Source organism: Saccoglossus kowalevskii, chromosome 11 (assembly GCF_978046115.1).
Source record: "Saccoglossus kowalevskii chromosome 11, keSacKowa6.1, whole genome shotgun sequence".
Taxonomy (NCBI): domain Eukaryota; kingdom Metazoa; phylum Hemichordata; class Enteropneusta; family Harrimaniidae; genus Saccoglossus; species Saccoglossus kowalevskii.
In genome coordinates, this window is record NC_140651.1 from 8,904,977 (window position 1) to 8,924,860 (window position 19,884).

The 19,884-nt window shown below is 38.4% G+C and overlaps 1 protein-coding gene across 1 annotated transcript; it reads left to right on the forward strand.

The window, feature by feature from the left end:
- The first annotated feature begins 1,980 nt into the window (after window positions 1-1,980).
- Window positions 1,981-19,244, forward strand: LOC100371256 (uncharacterized). The gene is made up of 3 exons (XM_002733898.3): window positions 1,981-3,861; window positions 4,177-4,302; window positions 18,395-19,244. The coding sequence occupies exons 1-3, from the start codon at window positions 1,981-1,983 to the stop codon at window positions 18,695-18,697; spliced, it is 2,310 nt and encodes a 769-aa protein (XP_002733944.3). The 3' UTR covers window positions 18,698-19,244.
- Window positions 19,245-19,884: the final 640 nt, after the last annotated feature.

The window sequence follows — 19,884 nt, forward strand, 5'->3', positions numbered from 1 at the left end:
ACAGGTCTGGACGCACGGACGCACGCACGGAGGTCAAAACATAAGTCTCTGCTTTCGCACTGCGTCCGAACGCGTACTAGTAACTAAGGGGTAAAATAGATTATTTACCTTGGTGATAGCATGGTGGTAGCTACGGTAATAGCGACCCATTCGATATTGGCAAAATAGACTACACGTGGACCGCTCTCAGATTTGTTCATTTCGTGATGATATCTTTGATTCTCTAATTTTGATGAATATTTTTGTAATTTTTTGGTAAAACGTGATATTTTCAACTTCTTGCTGAAAACTGCAAGTCTGATTGCTTTGATATTAAATATATATGTACTACAAGTAGGTCTCTCTTAGATTTTTTTATTTCGTGATGATATCTTCAATTCTCTAATTTTGATGAATATTTTTGTCATTTTTGGTAAAAAGTAATATTTCCGAATTCTTGTTGAAAACAGCAAGTCCGATTGCATATTGTTCATTTTCTAATGATATCTTCAGTTCTTTGATTGAAATGTGCATTGCTAACCGAACAGCCGAGCTATCTCAGCCGAGAGACTGCTTGTTGAATTTCCTCGGCGGTAGCTACTTAAATTAGGACCAAAACGTCATCGGCAAGATTCAAGGGACGGTAGTGACGACCACTAAAACGTAATTGAAGGCAAATAAACACGTGAAGCATAAAACAACTGTTTAACATCATAGCTAAAGTACGGGACTGATGCATTGTTTACCCTTGAGGGAAATGGAAATTACTTGCTTTTGAGTGTGCCATAATAAGCGAGGGTGGAAAAGTGAAGACCCTGAACGTAATTTATGTACTTTAAGTACAAAGTATTTTTTGTTTGATTACCTAACGCCTTTAGGTTAATGTGCGGCAAATTAGAGTGCATATACCTAAGCGGCCGTCCCTCGGCAAATGATTTAACCCAGGCATTTTCCGTGTCAAAATCACAAAAATATCCGTTTTCACGCAATCTGGGAAGTTCGAATTACTAAACGAAGTACAGGACGACGAAGCTGAAATATCAACGAACCAACACATTTTCAAAATGGAATGCTCTGTCGCTGCTAGGTTTCCCCAGTCTATGTACTCATGCTTTTGGGGACAGAGAAACAAAAAAACTATAAACGCGCGGGTAGGCAAGAGGAGAGAATGAACATCGAGTCTTCAGTTGACATTGACACTTGTATAACCAATTAGATTGAAGGTGTATCTCAGACTTTACAGATCAAATCAGTGGAAGGGTACATGGTAGTGTATTGCTATATTGTATCTACTAAAACTGTCAGCTTTATTATTTCTTTAGTTAATACAAGGACGTGACCTTTTATCGGCATTTGCATATTGTAATTGTCAAGTCGAACTATACACTTAACTGCAGTAACTTCAGGGGCGGCATGGCTCCACACAAGGCCTATTTGTGAGTAAGACGTGATGCTTGTTTTTTTCGTTTTGCTAGAAATAGCTATATATAATAGACATATTATAGAAGTATCAGTTGTCGCCGATCTGTCAAGCCTGTTTAGTGTGGAAGCAGAAATCATCCATGTAAATCGGCACTTGGCGATAGTTCGGGGCAAAGTTTGCTGCCATCTTTACCGTATCCATTTTATCTTTACAAAGCAGGTCATATTATTGTTATCAGTGTTGAATGGCTATGACTATAATTGGTGGTACTGCCCTGGTAATAGGGTTGGATGTTTCGCCAGTTCCAAAACCCTTATCCCTTCCAAAACAACCAAACTGTGAAAATTGTTTACCTAAACCGGTTGGGAAATACTACGCAATGACCAGGCGGTGCTTCATTCAACAGCCAAGTAGTACTCGGTAAACATAACCGGCGATGTTCACACAGTATAATGTTCATATCGACGAGAAGATATATAATTTAATATTACCAAAATTAACCAAAATGTCCGAAACAATTCGTTTCAGATAAACAACATCCTAGTTAAGTTCATGTATACAACTGGAATAGGGACACTATGACGTCATCTCGACCACTATTGGTTATCATCACTGCGATTGGAATTGTGTTGATATTAATTAATATGCAGCAATTGGGTCCACCGGCTCCCGTGCAGTGTACGTGTCACTGTGACAAAACTACGTACAATGACCACGTGATATCCCCGGTGCGAAGATTTGAAGAAAATCATTGGCAACATGTTGGACGTCCTGGTGGACGTTATGAAAATGACGTCATCAACAGAAAAACTGTGGAAAATAAAAATATTTCCATTGATGACAGCCGAGAGCTTAGCCATGCCATTAAGAAGGACGAGCAACACGAACATAGTTTTAAAAACGTACAAAAACTTGTATCATCGACTGATACAACGGCAAACACACAGAATGAAAACAATGTAAAATCCAGATCGATGAAAGGGGACATACCTAGTCAACATACTTCATTGGATATTGAAAATGAACCAGTTTGTCAAATTCCTGAATTAAACCCATATCATCGTAGTATAAATCATCTCATTGAAGTCAAAGAACCGTTAAATTGCGAGTCAATAAATGGGCATGCCGATTTAACCTACCTCACCGAGACAGGCTCTCTTTACATCAATCACACAGTGTTGGCAGGTAGGACTTTAACCTTATGTAGTTACTCCTATGTGCTACGTGAAGACGATGCCATCACGTATTTTAGCAACACCACAGTTACAAAATTCAAAAATGGGACGGATTTCCGCAAGGATTTCCTTCTGATTGACAAAATAGCCATGGACTATGTCGCCGTCGTGTGCGTCTTTGACGCCATGGAAAATGATTTCGACTCTGTGAATTATGAAATGCACTCAGGAATTGCACCTAACCATGACGCGTTGAACTGGGCGAAGACATCAAATCCAATGCCAAAGACGGCGCTAGATGTAAATATCATCGCTTTGGGATTAGAGTCAACTTCCCACATGAATTTTCTTCGACAGATGCCTAAATCTTATCGATATTTGACTGAAATAATGGAAGCAGTGGTTCTTGAGGGCTATAACATCGTTGGGGACGCTACTTCTGAAGCCCTAATACCAATGTTAACTGGGGAAAAGTGGGAAGATTTGCCCGAAACTCGACAAGGTCATGATGGCGCCCGATCTGTAGAGGTGTATCCACTTGTTTGGAAGAAATACAAAGAAAGAGGTTACGTAACCTTACTAGCAGAGGACTCGCCACATATCAGCTCTTTCAATCGACAGTTCGTGGGATTCAATGAGCAGCCAACAGATCATTATATGAGAACATATTGGTTGAAGTCTGTCGATCTCACCCCAGATTACAATTGCATTGTGAACCCCAAAATATGCGAGGGTGCCAGAAGAGAACACGATGTAATGTTTAACTACCTTAAAGAATTTCAAACTAAATACGATCCATGGGTTAGAAAATTTGGTTTCATGTTTTTGACTGAGCTATCACATGACAACATCAACAATCTGGGCTGGGCTGACAGCGATTTACAACGTTACTTAAAATCGCTGTACGAGGGAGGACACCTAGAAAACACCATACACTTCCTCTTCGGTGACCACGGTGCGAGGTACTCCGGTATCAGAAATACAATGCAGGGGAAGCTAGAAGAAAGACTTCCATTTATGAGTGTTTTCATACCGAAGAAGTTGCGAGATTCACATCCAGAGATGTATGAACATTTACAGGAAAACGCTGAAAAACTGACCACACCATTCGACATACATGCAACATTTAAACATGTTCTAGATTACTCTAATGACACAGTGAGTGGACGAGGTATTAGTTTATTTAAAAAGATCCCATTGTCACGCACCTGTGAAGACGCTGGAGTTGACACTCATTGGTGTACATGTCTGAAGTGGATTCCTATGTCAACTGGTTCTATGGAGGTTAGTACAATGTCGTGCTTGATGTGTAAGTGAAAATCTCCTCTCTTACCGTCCTGCGGCCGCGTGGAATGTAACTTTCGCTTTCGCTAAAACGCATGCGCTTCTGATTTTTGGTACGCACTACTAATTCAAACTACATAATCTTTCCATGGTTTATTATTGCATCAAAAATTACTATGTGCTGCTGTACATGTAGCATATTATTCACTAAATTTATATTACAGCTGAGAGTAAATTAAAATTAGTATCTATATGTATATTTTGAAGAACGTGTATTTCTAAAACATAACTGTTATCCAAATTCTTTACTCACAGATTCGCAGATCTGCTGCAGCACTTATAAACCGTGTTAACGATATAACTGAACCAGCCAGAGAACATTGTGCATTATTGAGTATACACAACATCGCACGTGGAGACATGAGTGTACCCAACGACAAGGTAATATATTACATCGTAATGCAACGTAAATACTATGTATTACTAAGTATGTTCCACATCACACACAAAAAATCAATGTTCACAATGACAAGGTATTACGTTACATCGCAATACAATATACATATCGTGCATTACTAAGTATGTTCCACATCACACATGAAAAATAACGTTCACAATGACAAGGTATCACGTTACATCACAATACAATATAATACACATACCGTGCATTACTAAGTATGTTCCACATCACACACGAAAAAAATAATGTTCACAATGACAAGGTATTACGTTACATCACAATACAATACACATACCGTGCATTACTAAGTATGTTCCACATCACACACGAAAAAAATAATGTTCACAATGACAAGGTATTACGTTACATCACAATACAATACACATACCGTGCATTACTAAGTATCTTCCACATCACATATGAAAATATAATGTTCACAATGACAAGGTATTACGTTACATCACAATACAATACACATACCGTGCATTACTAAGTGTCTTCCACATCACATATGAAAATCTAATGTTCACAATGACAAGGTATTACGTTACATCACATCACAATACACATACCGTGCATTACTAAGTATGTTCCACATCACACACGAAAAAAAAAATGTTCACAATAACAAGGTATTACGTTACATCACAATACAATACACATACCGTGCATTACTAAGTATGTTCCACATCACACACGAAAAACCAATGTTCACAATGACAAGAAGGTATTACGTTACATAACAATACAATACACATACCGTGCATTACTGAGTATGTTCCACATCACACATGAAAAATAATGTTCACAATGACAAGGTATTACGTTACATCACAATACAATACACATACCGTGCATTACTAAGTGTGTTCCACATCACATACGAAAAAATAATGTTCACAATGACAAGGTATTACGTTACATCACAATACAATACACATACCGTGCATTACTAAGTATGTTCCACATCACACACGAAAAACCAATGTTCACAATGACAAGGTATTACGTTACATCGCAATACAATACACATACCGTGCATTACTGAGTATGTTCCACATCACACATGAACAATAATGTTCACAATGACAAGGTATTACGTTACATCACAATACAATACACATACCGTGCATTACTAAGTATGTTCCACATCACACATGAAAATCTAATGTTCACAACAATGACAAGGTATTACGTTACACCACAATACAATAAACATACCGTGCATTACTAAGTATGTTCCACATCACACACGAAAATCTAATTAATGTTCACAACGATGACAAGGTATTACGTTACATCACAATACAATACACATACCGTGCATTACTAAGTATGCTCCACATCACACACGAAAAACCAATGTTCACAATGACAAGGTATTACGTTACATCGCAATACAATACACATACCGTGCATTACTAGGTATGTTCCACATCACACACGAAAAAAATAATGTTCACAATGACAAGGTATTACGTTACATCACAATGCAATACACATACCGTGCATTACTAAGTGTCTTCCACATCACATATGAAAATATAATGTTCACAATGACAAGGTATTACGTTACATCACAATACAATACACATACCGTGCATTACTAAGTGTCTTCCACATCACATATGAAAATATAATGTTCACAATGACAAGGTATTACGTTACATCACATCACAATACACATACCGTGCATTACTAAGTATGTTCCACATCACACACGAAAAAAATAATGTTCACAATGACAAGGTATTACGTTACATCACAATACAATACACATACCGTGCATTACTAAGTATGTTCCACATCACACACGAAAAACCAATGTTCACAATGACAAGAAGGTATTACGTTACATCACAATACAATACACATACCGTGCATTACTGAGTATGTTCCACATCACACATGAAAAATAATGTTCACAATGACAAGGTATTACGTTACATCACAATACAATACACATACCGTGCATTACTAAGTGTGTTCCACATCACATACGAAAAAATAATGTTCACAATGACAAGGTATTACGTTACATCACAATACAATACACATACCGTGCATTACTGAGTATGTTCCACATCACACATGAACAATAATGTTCACAATGACAAGGTATTACGTTACATCACAATACAATACACATACCGTGCATTACTAAGTATGTTCCACATCACACATGAAAATCTAATGTTCACAACAATGACAAGGTATTACGTTACACCACAATACAATACACATACCGTGCATTACTAAGTATGTTCCACATCACACACGAAAATCTAATTAATGTTCACAACGATGACAAGGTATTACGTTACATCACAATACAATACACATACCGTGCATTACTAAGTATGCTCCACATCACACACGAAAAACCAATGTTCACAATGACAAGGTATTACGTTACATCGCAATACAATACACATACCGTGCATTACTGAGTATGTTCCACATCACACATGAAAAATAATGTTCACAATGACAAGGTGTTACGTTACATCACAATACAATACACATACCGTGCATTACTAAGTGTGTTTCACGTCACACACGAAAAACTAATGTTCACAATGACAAGGTATTACGTTACATCACAATAAAATACACATACCGTGCATTACTAAGTATGTTCCACATCACACACGAAAATCTAATGTTCACAACAATGACAAGGTATTACGTTACATCACAATACAATACACATACCGTGCATTACTAAGTATGTTCCACATCACACACGAAAAAAATAATGTTCACAATGACAAGGTATTACGTTATACCATGTTGGGGAGTAAATGTAGTGTGTAGCAGTTAACTCCCCGGGGTAAGATTCGGGAAGACTATACCGGAACAGAACCAGACAGATCAGTTGTATGCAAAAAACACAGTGGTGGTTTATTGCCAGATAGACTGATATAGTAAGTAGTAACAACAGATGAACACTGGTGAAATACACAAATTCTGAGTACATATACTCTCTGAACGAACGTGATAGAAAACACAACTCTATGAAGTAGCAATCGTAACATAAATATAAATTGGCGGGAATGTGTACGATAGGTCAATAACATCTCGCCTGTGATAGGCTAAAATTAAAACAATCTGATTGGCTGAGAGATTTATCTCAGAATCCGAGACGTAACGTTACATGACTGCTTCTCTAAATTCTCCGCGCCTCAAAAATAAAAACATATGAAAATGTATGTCTACTACATTATCAATGAAATCATGTACCTCGAACAATAATAACGGTATTGGATAAAAGATTCAAGTAAATAAGTGTCCACGGAAGGCATTTCAGCCGACTGTCCATATTTATTTGGTTGAATATTACGAATACAAACATAATAATGAAAATGAAATTGAAATTTCGAAAGTCACATTAAATCAGCAATTCTTATTCGGGCTGCCACGGCAGAATCCCTGGTTGGTCGCTTAGGAATAGTGTCACCAGTCATCTGGGTGGTGGTGACATCTTTGTCAGCGGTTAGTCCAATATTTTGTATTGTCTCTGCAGGTAATCTAACATCTGATTGATTATTACTTTCAGGCGACGTTAATTCCTTGGGAACAACTTCTAACGGATACAATTTATGTATCGGCCGATTGGTAGGTCCGTTAGCTGTATTTAACTCAGCGGATCTCACAAGTTGGTCGTTGCCGTAAACTAATTTGGTTACGGTGCCAAGATGCCATTTCTGGCGTTTATCCACATCACTGTGGATTATCACAACATCTCCAACTTTTATTGTATTCCCTTTACTTCCTGTAGTTGGGTGTCTCTCTCGAAGGGCAGTCAAATATTTGGTCGACCATCTTCGCCAAAATTGAGCATGTAATCTTGACAAGTGGACATAACGATTATTCATTTCACGGTGGTCTGAGAACTGATAAGTAGGATCGCGTATTTCGTCGTCAGTGACTTCGATATATGGTAATGAGGTCAATGTCCGCCCGTGAAGTAGGTGATTCGGAGTCAATGCTATGTTGTCATTAATACTTGATGACACGTACGTAAGGGGTCGATCATTGAGAACGGCTTCAATTTCTGTTACTAATGTTGAGAGTTCGTCGAATGTTATTAACGCTCGACCCAGTGTCTTCTTAATAGCATTTTTTGTTAGCCCAATTAATCTCTCCCAAAAACCTCCATACCACGGGGCACGTTTCGGTATAAAAGTCCATTGCACTCGGTGTGCAGCGAGAAAGTCTCGGACTTCCGGTGTATCAAATAGTGTGCGAATTTCATCAGCCGCGGAAATGTAGGTCGATGCATTATCAGACAACATGCGACTTGGAAGTGAACGTCTGGCAGCAAATCTTCTGAATGCGTGCATGAACGTTTTTGTTGACAAATCAGGCACAAGTTCGAGGTGAATCGCACGTGTCACCCCGCAAGTAAATAAACAAACGTACGCTTTATCGCGTGTTCCATCAGCTGATTTCGTAAATAGATTTCCCGTGAAATCTACACCAGTTATAGTGAATGCAGGGACAATATTCACTCGGTAACTCGGCAACGGTGCCTGAACTGGGTTTGCGTACGGTTTCCCTGTAACTTTATTGCATTTCACACACTTATGAATGACGTTACGCACAATAATCCGTATTTTAGGTATCCAATATTTCTGTCGTATATGCGTCACTGTAGATTGAACTCCTGCATGACACATCAGATTGTGTGCTTTCCAAATGATCATGTCCGTTAGTTTGTGATGCGAGGGTATTAATGCTGGAAATTTCGTCACAAAATATAATGCAGCATTATGGATTCTACTCCCACAGCGGAGTATATCATCTTCGTCCACGAACAAATTCAGTTGTTGAACGATGGGAGCACATCGAGTTAAATTAAATTTAACGGATTGGATTGTATCGCCGTAGTATTGACGTTGAATATGTTTGACCCACATATTTTCAGCGCGGTTCAGTTCATCAGCGGTTATCATTCCAGTGTTTATATCGTTAGACTTAATCCGGTTGATAAAACGTAGCACATAGCTGGTCACACGTAATAATTTGTCCAAATCGTTATATCTGGAAATATCCATAATACGATGAATTCCCCGATAAGTAGGATTAGTAACAGCGTACGATTGATTATCAATAGTATTTTCCCGTGCTGGAGTAGTGATAATTCCAACATCGTGGGCAGGTAGTTCATTGACCCCACCTCTCGTGCGTGGGTTAATTAGATCAGTTTCATTTGGCTCAATCGCAGAATGCAATACATTTGCATCAAAGGCAGGACAACTCGGCCAATCGCTTGTTGTTGGTAGCCATTTTGGGCCTTTCCACCACAAATCAGAATTTTCCAGGTTTTCGTAGGTAATCCCTCTGGTTAGTAAGTCAGCGGGATTTTCTTCGGTGGGACAATATTTCCTAGTAGACTGAAATTCACAAATTTCATCCACACGATTTTTCACGAAGATCGGCAGTTTCTTGTCACTATTTAACCAGTGAAGCGTGATTTGGCTGTCCGATCACAAATAGAAATTAGTAATGTTATATGTGTCAGATAGCGCATCTTTGACATATTTACTGAGACGTGTAGCAATTAATGTTGCCATAAGTTCCAATCTTGGTAGCGTAGTTTCGGACATTGGCGCGATTCTGGTTTTCGCCATCACAAAGGAAGTTTGTTGTGCACATCTTAGGTAGATCACCGCACCATATGCTTTGGGACTGGCGTCGGCGAAAGCGTGTAATTCGAACTCGGCATCAGGATTGACTTCAGGGAAATATTGACGTTTCACCTGAATATTTCTTGCATCGTTTAGATCCTCAGCGATATGCATCCACATCGAACATAGGTCTGAGTTAAGCGGTTCGTCCCAGCCTAGTTCGAGTTTCCATAACAACTGTATGAATAACCGGGCTTTAACGTGGACTGGAGTTAGGTAACCAATCGGGTCGTATAACGCGGAAGTGAAACTGACAACGTCGCGTTTCGTAATTAGATCAGTTAATAGCGGTACATTATTAACTTTGGGGTAGGTCAACTTATCCGATTTTGTCGACCATCGCATTCCCAAAACAGACACAGTTTCGGCGGGCTCATTGAGGTTGTCGCGTTTGGAAAGTTCGTTCAATTGTTCACAATTAGAAGACCACGCCCTGAGTTTAAATCCGCTCGTCGTCATTAGCTTGTAGGCTTCTTTATAGTATTTTATGGCATTTTCCGTAGTATCAACACCATCGATCACATTATCAACATAAATATTGTTCTTTAATGTTTTGGCTGTAGAAAGTGTGTTGTTGGCATCTAAATGCGTTTTTATAACCACATTTAAGATAAATGGCGAGCAAACAGCGCCAAACAATACTGTTTTAAATTGTAATGTTATGAATTTACCTTCTGGGTCAGACGCGTCTAACAGCCACAGAAATTTCGTGAATTTCCTCTCGTCTTCTTCCAATCTAACATTCAGAAAGGCCTTTTCAATGTCACTCGTTAATGCAATGTTATTTGAGCGAAATCTTAGTAGAATGGCTGGTAGGTCATTTATCAACGATGGGCCGGTTTGTAGACAGTCATTCAAGCTCGGAAAGCTAGCACCCTGACTACAACTGCAGTCATACACAATTCTAATGGGTGTAGTTGCCGAGTTCTTCTTTATCGCTCTATGCGGTAAATAGTGTCCGATACTTGTATCGTCTTCGTTAACTTCCTCGATGAAATCATGACGTCGTTGCTCGGCGATGATGTCATCATACTTTTTGATGACCTTGGGGGTTAGTCGGCGAATCATGTTACGTGTACGGTTCACAGTAACACTATAGTTCGTCGGCAGTGGTGGGTGATCCTCTTTCCATGGTAATCGTGCGACGTATTTTCCTTGGTTGACCCTCAGATGCGTGTCTCTATACGATTCGTAGCTTATACGTTTGTCAGTTTCCGGACTTTCTTTAATTCCAATTAGTTCCAAGTCCCACACATTTTGGACTTTTGCGTCGTCGCCTCGGCGAGTATATTGAATATCCACGTTATCAACAATTTCGCGGCCATTTTCCGTTACAATAGTATTCTTGGTAACATAATTGTCCGGAGTAGAAATCACGTGAAGCATGCGTACATTAGAATCCACTGTATTAGTAGTTCCAGAGGGCCTGGAGAGCAAATATCCAAATTTGGAGCATACGGCGGTTGGACCGACCATACCAGAAATTACTTGAGATCCAACGTAATTCCAATATTGATCAGCCCCTATTAATATATCAATAGGAAGTTTCTCATCATCAGAAACTGGATGAGCGAAATGTAATCCCTTCAAATGGCTCATGTTATGAATTTCCTGGGAAATGTGATTAGTCAAGTCCGAAGATATTTCAGGTATAATCATTGCGTCGATCGTCGAGGTATTTCCATTCAATTCATGTGCGGTTAACTCAGTGAATGCCATGGCGCGTACATTGGACGTTTTGTCGCCAAATGTTGATAGTTTGATGTGCTCGCGGCGTGTCGTTTTCGCGGACAACTCTCAGGCAAATTTCTCTGTTGTGAATGTCATATTTGCCCCTTCATCGAAAAGAACAACAGCGCGTATAGGATTTCCGTTCCCGGCTGATATCGGCACAACCGCGGTTTTCAACAGCACGGGTCCAATGGCGGTTTTCTTATTTAGCAAAGGGTTGGCTTTGGTCAGGGTCACGGTGATTTCAGAAGTAGTAGTTGACGATGTAGATGACCGTTAAGGCTTGTTCGCGTCATAGTGTAGAGCGGTATGATGGCGTTTCTTGCAGACGCGACACGAGTATTTCGATTACGTGTATCAGTAATTATCGTACAGTTCGATGCGAAGTGCGTACCCTTGCAAAAGGGACAAGTTTGCGGTCTCTTTTTCGTTGAATGTGCTGTTGTGTGAAACGCAGCGGTTAATTCCGGCTGCAATGTATCATTCATGGTGAATAAACCGTCTATTGGCTTACCGACTTGCAGTGTGTCTATTTCACGTAGAATTGCTTTGCGTATGTCAGGTAAGGTCCAGGCTGAACTACCATGATCTCTGGCAATCTGTTTGCGTATGCTTGGAGTAGTTTCTCTCTTATCATAGGAACTAAAAGTTCGCCATAGGTAAGCTCATCCTCCCCTAACGATTGTAGTCCTCGGACGTGACTCTCGAGTGAGTCATAGAAGTGACTCAAACTGTTCGCGTCATCCACGGGTTTACTTAGATTCCATAACGCAGTCATATGGGCGTCAATAATTTGATGCTTTTGTCCGTATCTTTCCTCTAGTAGCTCGATTGCGTGTGAGTAGTTAGCATCCGTCAGCGTCAAACCGCCGACAGTTCTTGCGGCTTCATCTTTCAACATACTTCGTAAATAAAATCAAAGAAAGCTTAGAAAGAACTCCCATGTGCTGAGAGTATTGGAGACACATTAAATATAATTTGAAATTACATGTACTTAGCTGAAAACTAATTATGCAAATCAGAAAATTAACATAAACAGATTTGATTGTAAAACTAATGAGGTCTGCGCAATGTAACAAAAACTCTATGTACCAAGTTTAATTGAAATGTGATTAGAACCAAAAAATTATGAATTATTATGCTAATTGGGGAAATAATATGAACAGAGTTTTACCCCAAACTAATTAGGTTTGTACATTGTCCTAGAGCATCTTTGTACTAAGTTTCATTAAAATGGAAATTAGTACTTTAGATATCAGTGTGAAAGCTTAAAATTGGTTAATTATGAAAATTGGGTAATTAATATGTACAGATTTTAACCCACAATTATCCAGGTCTGTCTATTGTCCTACAGCATCCATGTATAAACATTCATTGATATGTGATGATTACCGTAGTACCTGAGATATCAGTGTGAAAGTTGGAAATTGGTTAATTATGCAAATTAGGTGATTAATATGCACAAATATTTACCAAAAACTAATTGGGTCTCTGCATAATTTTATATTCATTGAAATGTGATGATTAGTACTTTAGATATCAGTAGAAAAGCTGAAAATTAATTATGCAAATTAGGTAATTAATATGCACAATTATTTACCCTGAAACTAATCAGGTCTCTGCATAGTCCTAAAGGATATATGAACCAAGTTTCATTGAAATGCAATGATTAGTACTTGAGATACCCGTGGAAAAGCTGACAATTAACTAATTATGCAAATTAGGTGATTAATATGTACAAATATTTATCCGAAACAATCAATCTCTGCATAGTCCTTGAGTATGTAAGTACCAAGTTTCATTGAAATGTAATGCTCACTACTTATATCAAAAGCTGAAAATTAATTAATTATGCAAATTAGGTAATTACATGTACTGATATTACCATAAAAACTATCAGGTCTGTGCAGTGTCATATGACATCTATGTAGCAAGTTTCATTGAAATGTGATGATTAGTACTTGAGATATCAGTGGAAAAACCGAAAATTGACTAATCATTATGCAAATTAGGTAATTAGTATCCACGGATTATTACCAAAAACTAATCAAAACCTAGCATTAGTTCAGAAAATCTATGTACCAAGTTTCATCAAAATCCAATGAGTGGTTGTTTAGATATCAGTGGAACAGTCATGGAACCACTAAAAAATAGTTAACTATCATGCAAATTAGGTAATTAATATGCACAGATTTTTACCAAAAACTAATCAAATCTGCGCATATGTTTAGAGCATCTATGTACCAAGTTTCATCAAAATCCAATGAGTGGTTCTTTAGATATCAGTGGAACAGTCATAGAACAGCTAAAAATTAGCTAATTATCATGCAAATTAGGTAATTAACGAGAATGGATTTTAACCAAAACCTAATCAAAATCTAGCATTAGTTCAGAGCATCTATGTACCAAGTTTCATCAAAATCCAATGAGTGGTTCTTTAGATATCAATGGAACAGTCATAGAACAGCTAAAAATTAGCTAATTATCATGCAAATTAGGTAATTAACGAGCATGGATTTTTACCAAAACCTAATCAAATCTGCGCATTGGCCCAGATCATCTATGCACCAAGTTTCATCAAAAACCCATGTATGGTTCTTGAGATAGCAGTGGAACAGTCGGACACACATACACACATACACACACACACACATACACACATACACACACACACACATACAGACACACTAACTGCAAAGACTCCCATTTTGTGCTTCGCACATGGGAGTCAAAAACTGTTGAATGTTGTCTAAGGTAGTGTCAGAGTGAATGGATGACTTGAAGATATCAAAGAAACTTGCCCATTCTAAAACATTACCGGAAAAGGTTTGTAATTCGATCTTTGGTAGCGCGACTGTTTTTCGCGTTGGATGTGGTTGAGTGTTACTGCTGTTTGTTGTCTCAGGCGTCGTCTTCAGTCTGTTCTTTCTCACAAACATGGCGATATTGTGATTGCGTTCATATATATCAGCTTGATAGTCACCGGACGTTTCGTTTTCCGCATCAAAGTCTTCGTCTGAGGTGAGGTCCAAAATGTTAACTTCTAGGTCGGCAAGTAAATGGAACTTACTTGTAAGTTGATCATTAAGCCCTTCCAGCGTGTCGAGCGTGGTCTGTTTATCGGCGCTGTCTTCTTCGTACTTGGCCGTGAGTGCATCGGCTTTGTTGAATAGTCTGGTCATCTGTGAGCGTTGACCTCGACGCGATCTTTTTAGTTTCTGTAACGCTGCAGCTTGTGGATCACCATTGGCGTTTTCTCCTTGCCCGGCGGATTGTTCTGTCTCCGGCATCTTGCTTGTTGATCCTGGTCTCGGCACCAAAATGTTGGGGAGTAAATGTAGTGTGTAGCAGTTAACTACCCGGGGTAAGATTCGGGAAGACTATACCGGAACAGAACCAGACAGATCAGTTGTATGCAAAAAACACAGTGGTGGTTTATTGCCAGATAGACTGATATAGTAAGTAGTAACAACAGATGAACACTGGTGAAATACACAAATTCTGAGTTTATATACTCTCTGAACGAACGTGATAGAAAACACAACTCTATAAAGTAGCAACCGTAACATAAATATAAATTGGCGGGAATGTGTACGATAGGTCAATAACATCTCGCCTGTGATAGGCTAAAATTAAAACAATCTGATTGGCTGAGAGATTTATCTCAGAATCCGAGACGTAACGTTACATGACTGCTTCTCTAAATACCACAATACAATACACATACCGTGCATACTAAGTATGTTCCACATCACACACGTAATGTTCACAGTGACAAGGTATTACGTTACACCACAATACAATACACATACAGTGCATTACTAAGTATGTTCCACATCACACACGTAATGTTCACAGTGACAAGGTATTACGTTACACCACAATACAATACACATACCGTGCATTACTAAGTATGTTCCACATCACACACGTAATGTTCACAGTGACAAGGTACACTGGGCAAAATCGTTGGTATACGGCGGGTACATTAGCGTATTCGCACACGTATATTCCCGATATTCGAAGATATACGTTAGTAAGCGCACACGTACATTCAACGTATGTACGGGGAATACGCAACGTATATTCACACATTCGGAACATACTGATACGTAAATATACACAGCAGTGTATTTACGGAGACCGGAAGTATACAGTGCGCACATTAACGTAAACCTAATGCAGAACAATGCTGTCTAACGTATTCCTACGTATACGTAGTATATACGGACACGTGATAAACCACTGCACAGAGTTAATACTGACGCAGATCGACGTATACGTAGCGTATACGGTCACGCAATAAACCAGTGCACACAATTAACATCGACGTAGATCTACGTATATTTTGCGTATACTCGGCATATTTATAGCGCATGCTATTGGCTGATTTTTAAGGAACATTTGCATACAGGTCACATATTTTAGGTCATGCTTCATTTCCGGTTAATCATTCACGTAGTAATTTGGTTCTTGGGCGCCGCACGTGCATGTAATTTTTCTAGGTACTAGTATTTTGTTTATAAACACAATACAACAACCTAGCAATATCACGAGCTCCTGTTACAGTCATATACATGTAAAGATAAAGAAATGGTTATTGCCACACCCATGGCCACCCCAGTGATCAGACGTTTTTTTTTTTATGAACACAGGACCAGCAACGAGGCATTAACCCTTTTTTATCTGTAAGTTACAAGTGACTGTTCTCCCGTAACTTGCATCAGACTAGATTGCATACCACAGGAAATCAAACGCGGGAGGTGATTCACAATGAAATATTTGGCCACTCGATGTTCAACACAAGTAGGACTAGGGCAACGTGAACAGTTCATAATCGGAAATAACGTTTACAGTAGATCTACGGTCAACGATAACACATTGCAACTAATGCAAGTTCGTGTTAATTAATACTGAGGAGTTGTTTTTGGGTAATTGCAAAGGTGGAAATAAAATACAGACATTTGTGATTCAAGTGATTAAGTATTTATTTGTAATAACAATACACGCACTTACAAGTACACAAATCATACATAAATAAATCATATGGGGTTTTAATTTCAATTTAATTGAAGGTGAAAAATAGGTTCATTTCAAGTGGTTTAAATTTAGTGGACTTCTTTAACAGAAATAACTAAATTCAACAATTAATGCATTTAATGTCAAGTAATTTATAAATTCAATGAAACAAAAGAAATAAAATTCCAGTTATAAGCTAAAAATATTGAAAGGGTTCAGTTGGGTAGGAATCAAAAAAAAATCACGCTGGTCATCAAAACTTAGGGCAATCACGTGGGGTTTGACAGGTACATGGTGGTCCTACTTATTTCTGGAGCATGTGGGTCGGTTGCCTCCTTGCCACTCGGTTGTCTTAATCCAAAATCAAGTCGTTCAGTGACATGACCTGAATGTCGGAGACCTCACAACGAACATTCCTTTCCGATCTTCTTCGCCGTCTTCCTCATCTGACATGTCCACATCTTTCGTCACCATCTCTTGTTCTTCCTCTTTAACTTCTTTTCCCGACATTCCGTCAGCTGCAATGATAGAAATGTTATTTATAACTAACACTATATTTATTATTACTGCTATTTTATCAAGCTTGAATAAAACGAATTCAAAATTATAAAAACTATAAATTAACACTTACTCATCTCCTCCTTGGTTCTTTATTTGTTTTTTCCAAGCTGTATAAAAACATTCTCGTCTTTCTCTGTAATTTTCTGGTAACAGTACCTAAAATAGAATATGTAACAGTTTAATTGAGATTTGTCAAGCAAATTTGAATAGGAAAAGGTGTTGTATTATAATGTTTGGTGACCTGGACAGTTTTTACTCAATATATTACCGACTCAACAGTGGGCAATGAAATTCAAACCTACCTCCCGCTCGAAATCAAAACGTGTTAATCATTGTTGTAATAACTTATGTATTTTATGTTTAAAATTATAGGGGTGGAAAATTTGTTAAGAAAACGCAAGCCAATCACCAAAAATAAAAAAATGCACGCGAGCTTTAGCTGGAACAAACGTTGACACATTCAAGAAAAAATAAAAAAAATATAAATAAGAGAGCGTGAAAAAAAATAATTGCAATGGTCATATCCCGTGATTTCAAATGTTTGCCTCAAATATTATGCCACATAAAACTGTTTTTAAAATGCAAGTTGGTATGAAGTATTAGTGCTATATGACTACATCCACCCACACTTGCTTACAGGAAGTCAGTAGAAGACAAAAGATTTTTTCGTTAGTGTGGGGAAACAATACACATACCGTGCATTACTAAGTATGTTCCACAACACACACGTAATGTTCACAATGACAAGGTATCACGTTACACCACAATACAATACACATACCGTGCATTGCTATGTTCCACATCACACACGAAAAAATATTGTTCACAGTGATGAGGTATTACGTTACATTACAATACAATACATATACCGTGCATTACTAAGTATGTTCCACATCACACACGGAAGAACGAGAGTTCACAATGACAAGCTAATATACTTTACATATTGTGCTGTCACTGTTAAACACCTAATTACCGTATTAATCAAGTTCCATTTTTTTTATCAATGTTGGAAGTCATAGACTTCACTATATTGGCGACGAAGACATTCTTACTGTTGTCATTTCAGGTACTGAGATATACCGGAAGTATTGACGATGACCAATCACTCCCTGGATTTGGTGAACATGCTAACGTGAACATCAATGATATGAACATTGACTACCAGGTAACCATCGAAACGATACCAGGCCATGCTTTGTTTGAGGGGACAATCCGAATGGACCACGTCAACAACGGAGAACAGCGTTATGATGTGAGCCAAGATATTAGTCGTATCAATATGTATGGCAGCCAACCTAAGTGTATATCTGACAAATATCCGGATATTGCCAAGTATTGCTACTGCAAAGACAACATTGAATCGAAGTGAATGATAATGAAAGACGATTTTATGTGGCATAATTTAAGTGTCTTACCACTTATTGCATAGCGAAACAACAGTGATTATAACAGGCAATGCGCTCACGCGTGGGACTTTCCCAGTACGGATTATCATGAAGCATAGTCAGTCGAAGGAGAGGTTACAAATTTGCTCCAACGGTCTAATTCAAATGATCCAATCAACGAGCTCAGGTTACAAATGGCTGAATATAAAATCATATTTGTGTTTGTTTAAGTCACGAAAACTCTGTAAACAGGAAGAAACGCAATATTAATTGCTTAATAATGGTTAAAGTGGGAGAGTCGTCACCTGCGCATGCGTCAGATGGCCATAGCGTGTCATTGTTTACAACCCACGAGCCTTTGAGTTTTTAGCGTGTATGTTATCGTTGCTTGGGACTCAATTCCCGCGCGTGCGCAGGTGACGACCCTCCTGCTTTAATATAGTAACTAGATATGACATGTACCGAAAATGTACGAACAACAATCGAGCAATGCGTAAATCAATAAATAAAGTTCAGTTACGAATCAAATAACATGAATATATATATGTGTTGGCATGGTTACAACGATAATGAGGTTAGCACGAACATGTCGCGTCCGTCGATAAGATCACCGTACTGCCTTATTAATGCATTCTTTGCAGTATTCTCGTTATAACCTCATAGTACTGGTTTATACGTTGAAAAGCATTTAATTCGAGGTGCGGTATTCAACCAGGTCCGTTTTTTTTTTTCAATGTAAATTCTTTAAATTGTAGGGTAAAGAGTTCGATTGCTTGAGTGTGTTATGTGTTTTATTAGTCGACTCGACTGCTGGGGCCCAAGCCCGAAAGGTTATGTCCCTCTTATTAGTCTTATGGAATATGTATTGACTTATGACCTATGGATTGACGTCCGCGTGTCCGTACGTCCGTGTATCTGTGCGTGCGTGCTTGTCTTTGTATAGAAGTAGAAGTGGAACCAGTGGTCCGGATACACACCAACAAAGTGGTACAAGTTTTGTACAAGTGGAGCCTCAAACATGGGGAGTCACAATATTTCATAATTTATATTAATATTTAAGTTTGCGAAGCTTAGGCTTACTAAAGGGGGAAGGTATGGTTCAATTTATATTGATATTAATATAATTTTACCATACCTTCTTCCGTTACTAAACCTAAGCTTCGCAAACAAA

What these genes read in the sequence shown, in the direction of transcription:
- LOC100371256 (XM_002733898.3), top strand. Translation starts at nt 1,981, where the DNA reads ATGACGTCATCTCGACCACTATTGGTTATCATCACTGCGATTGGAATT. An exon ending in TGTCAACTGGTTCTATGGAG is followed by an intron (nt 3,862 to 4,176) that starts GTTAGTACAATG and finishes CTTTACTCACAG; the next exon opens with ATTCGCAGATCTGCTGCAGC. An exon ending in TGAGTGTACCCAACGACAAG is followed by an intron (nt 4,303 to 18,394) that starts GTAATATATTAC and finishes TTGTCATTTCAG; the next exon opens with GTACTGAGATATACCGGAAG.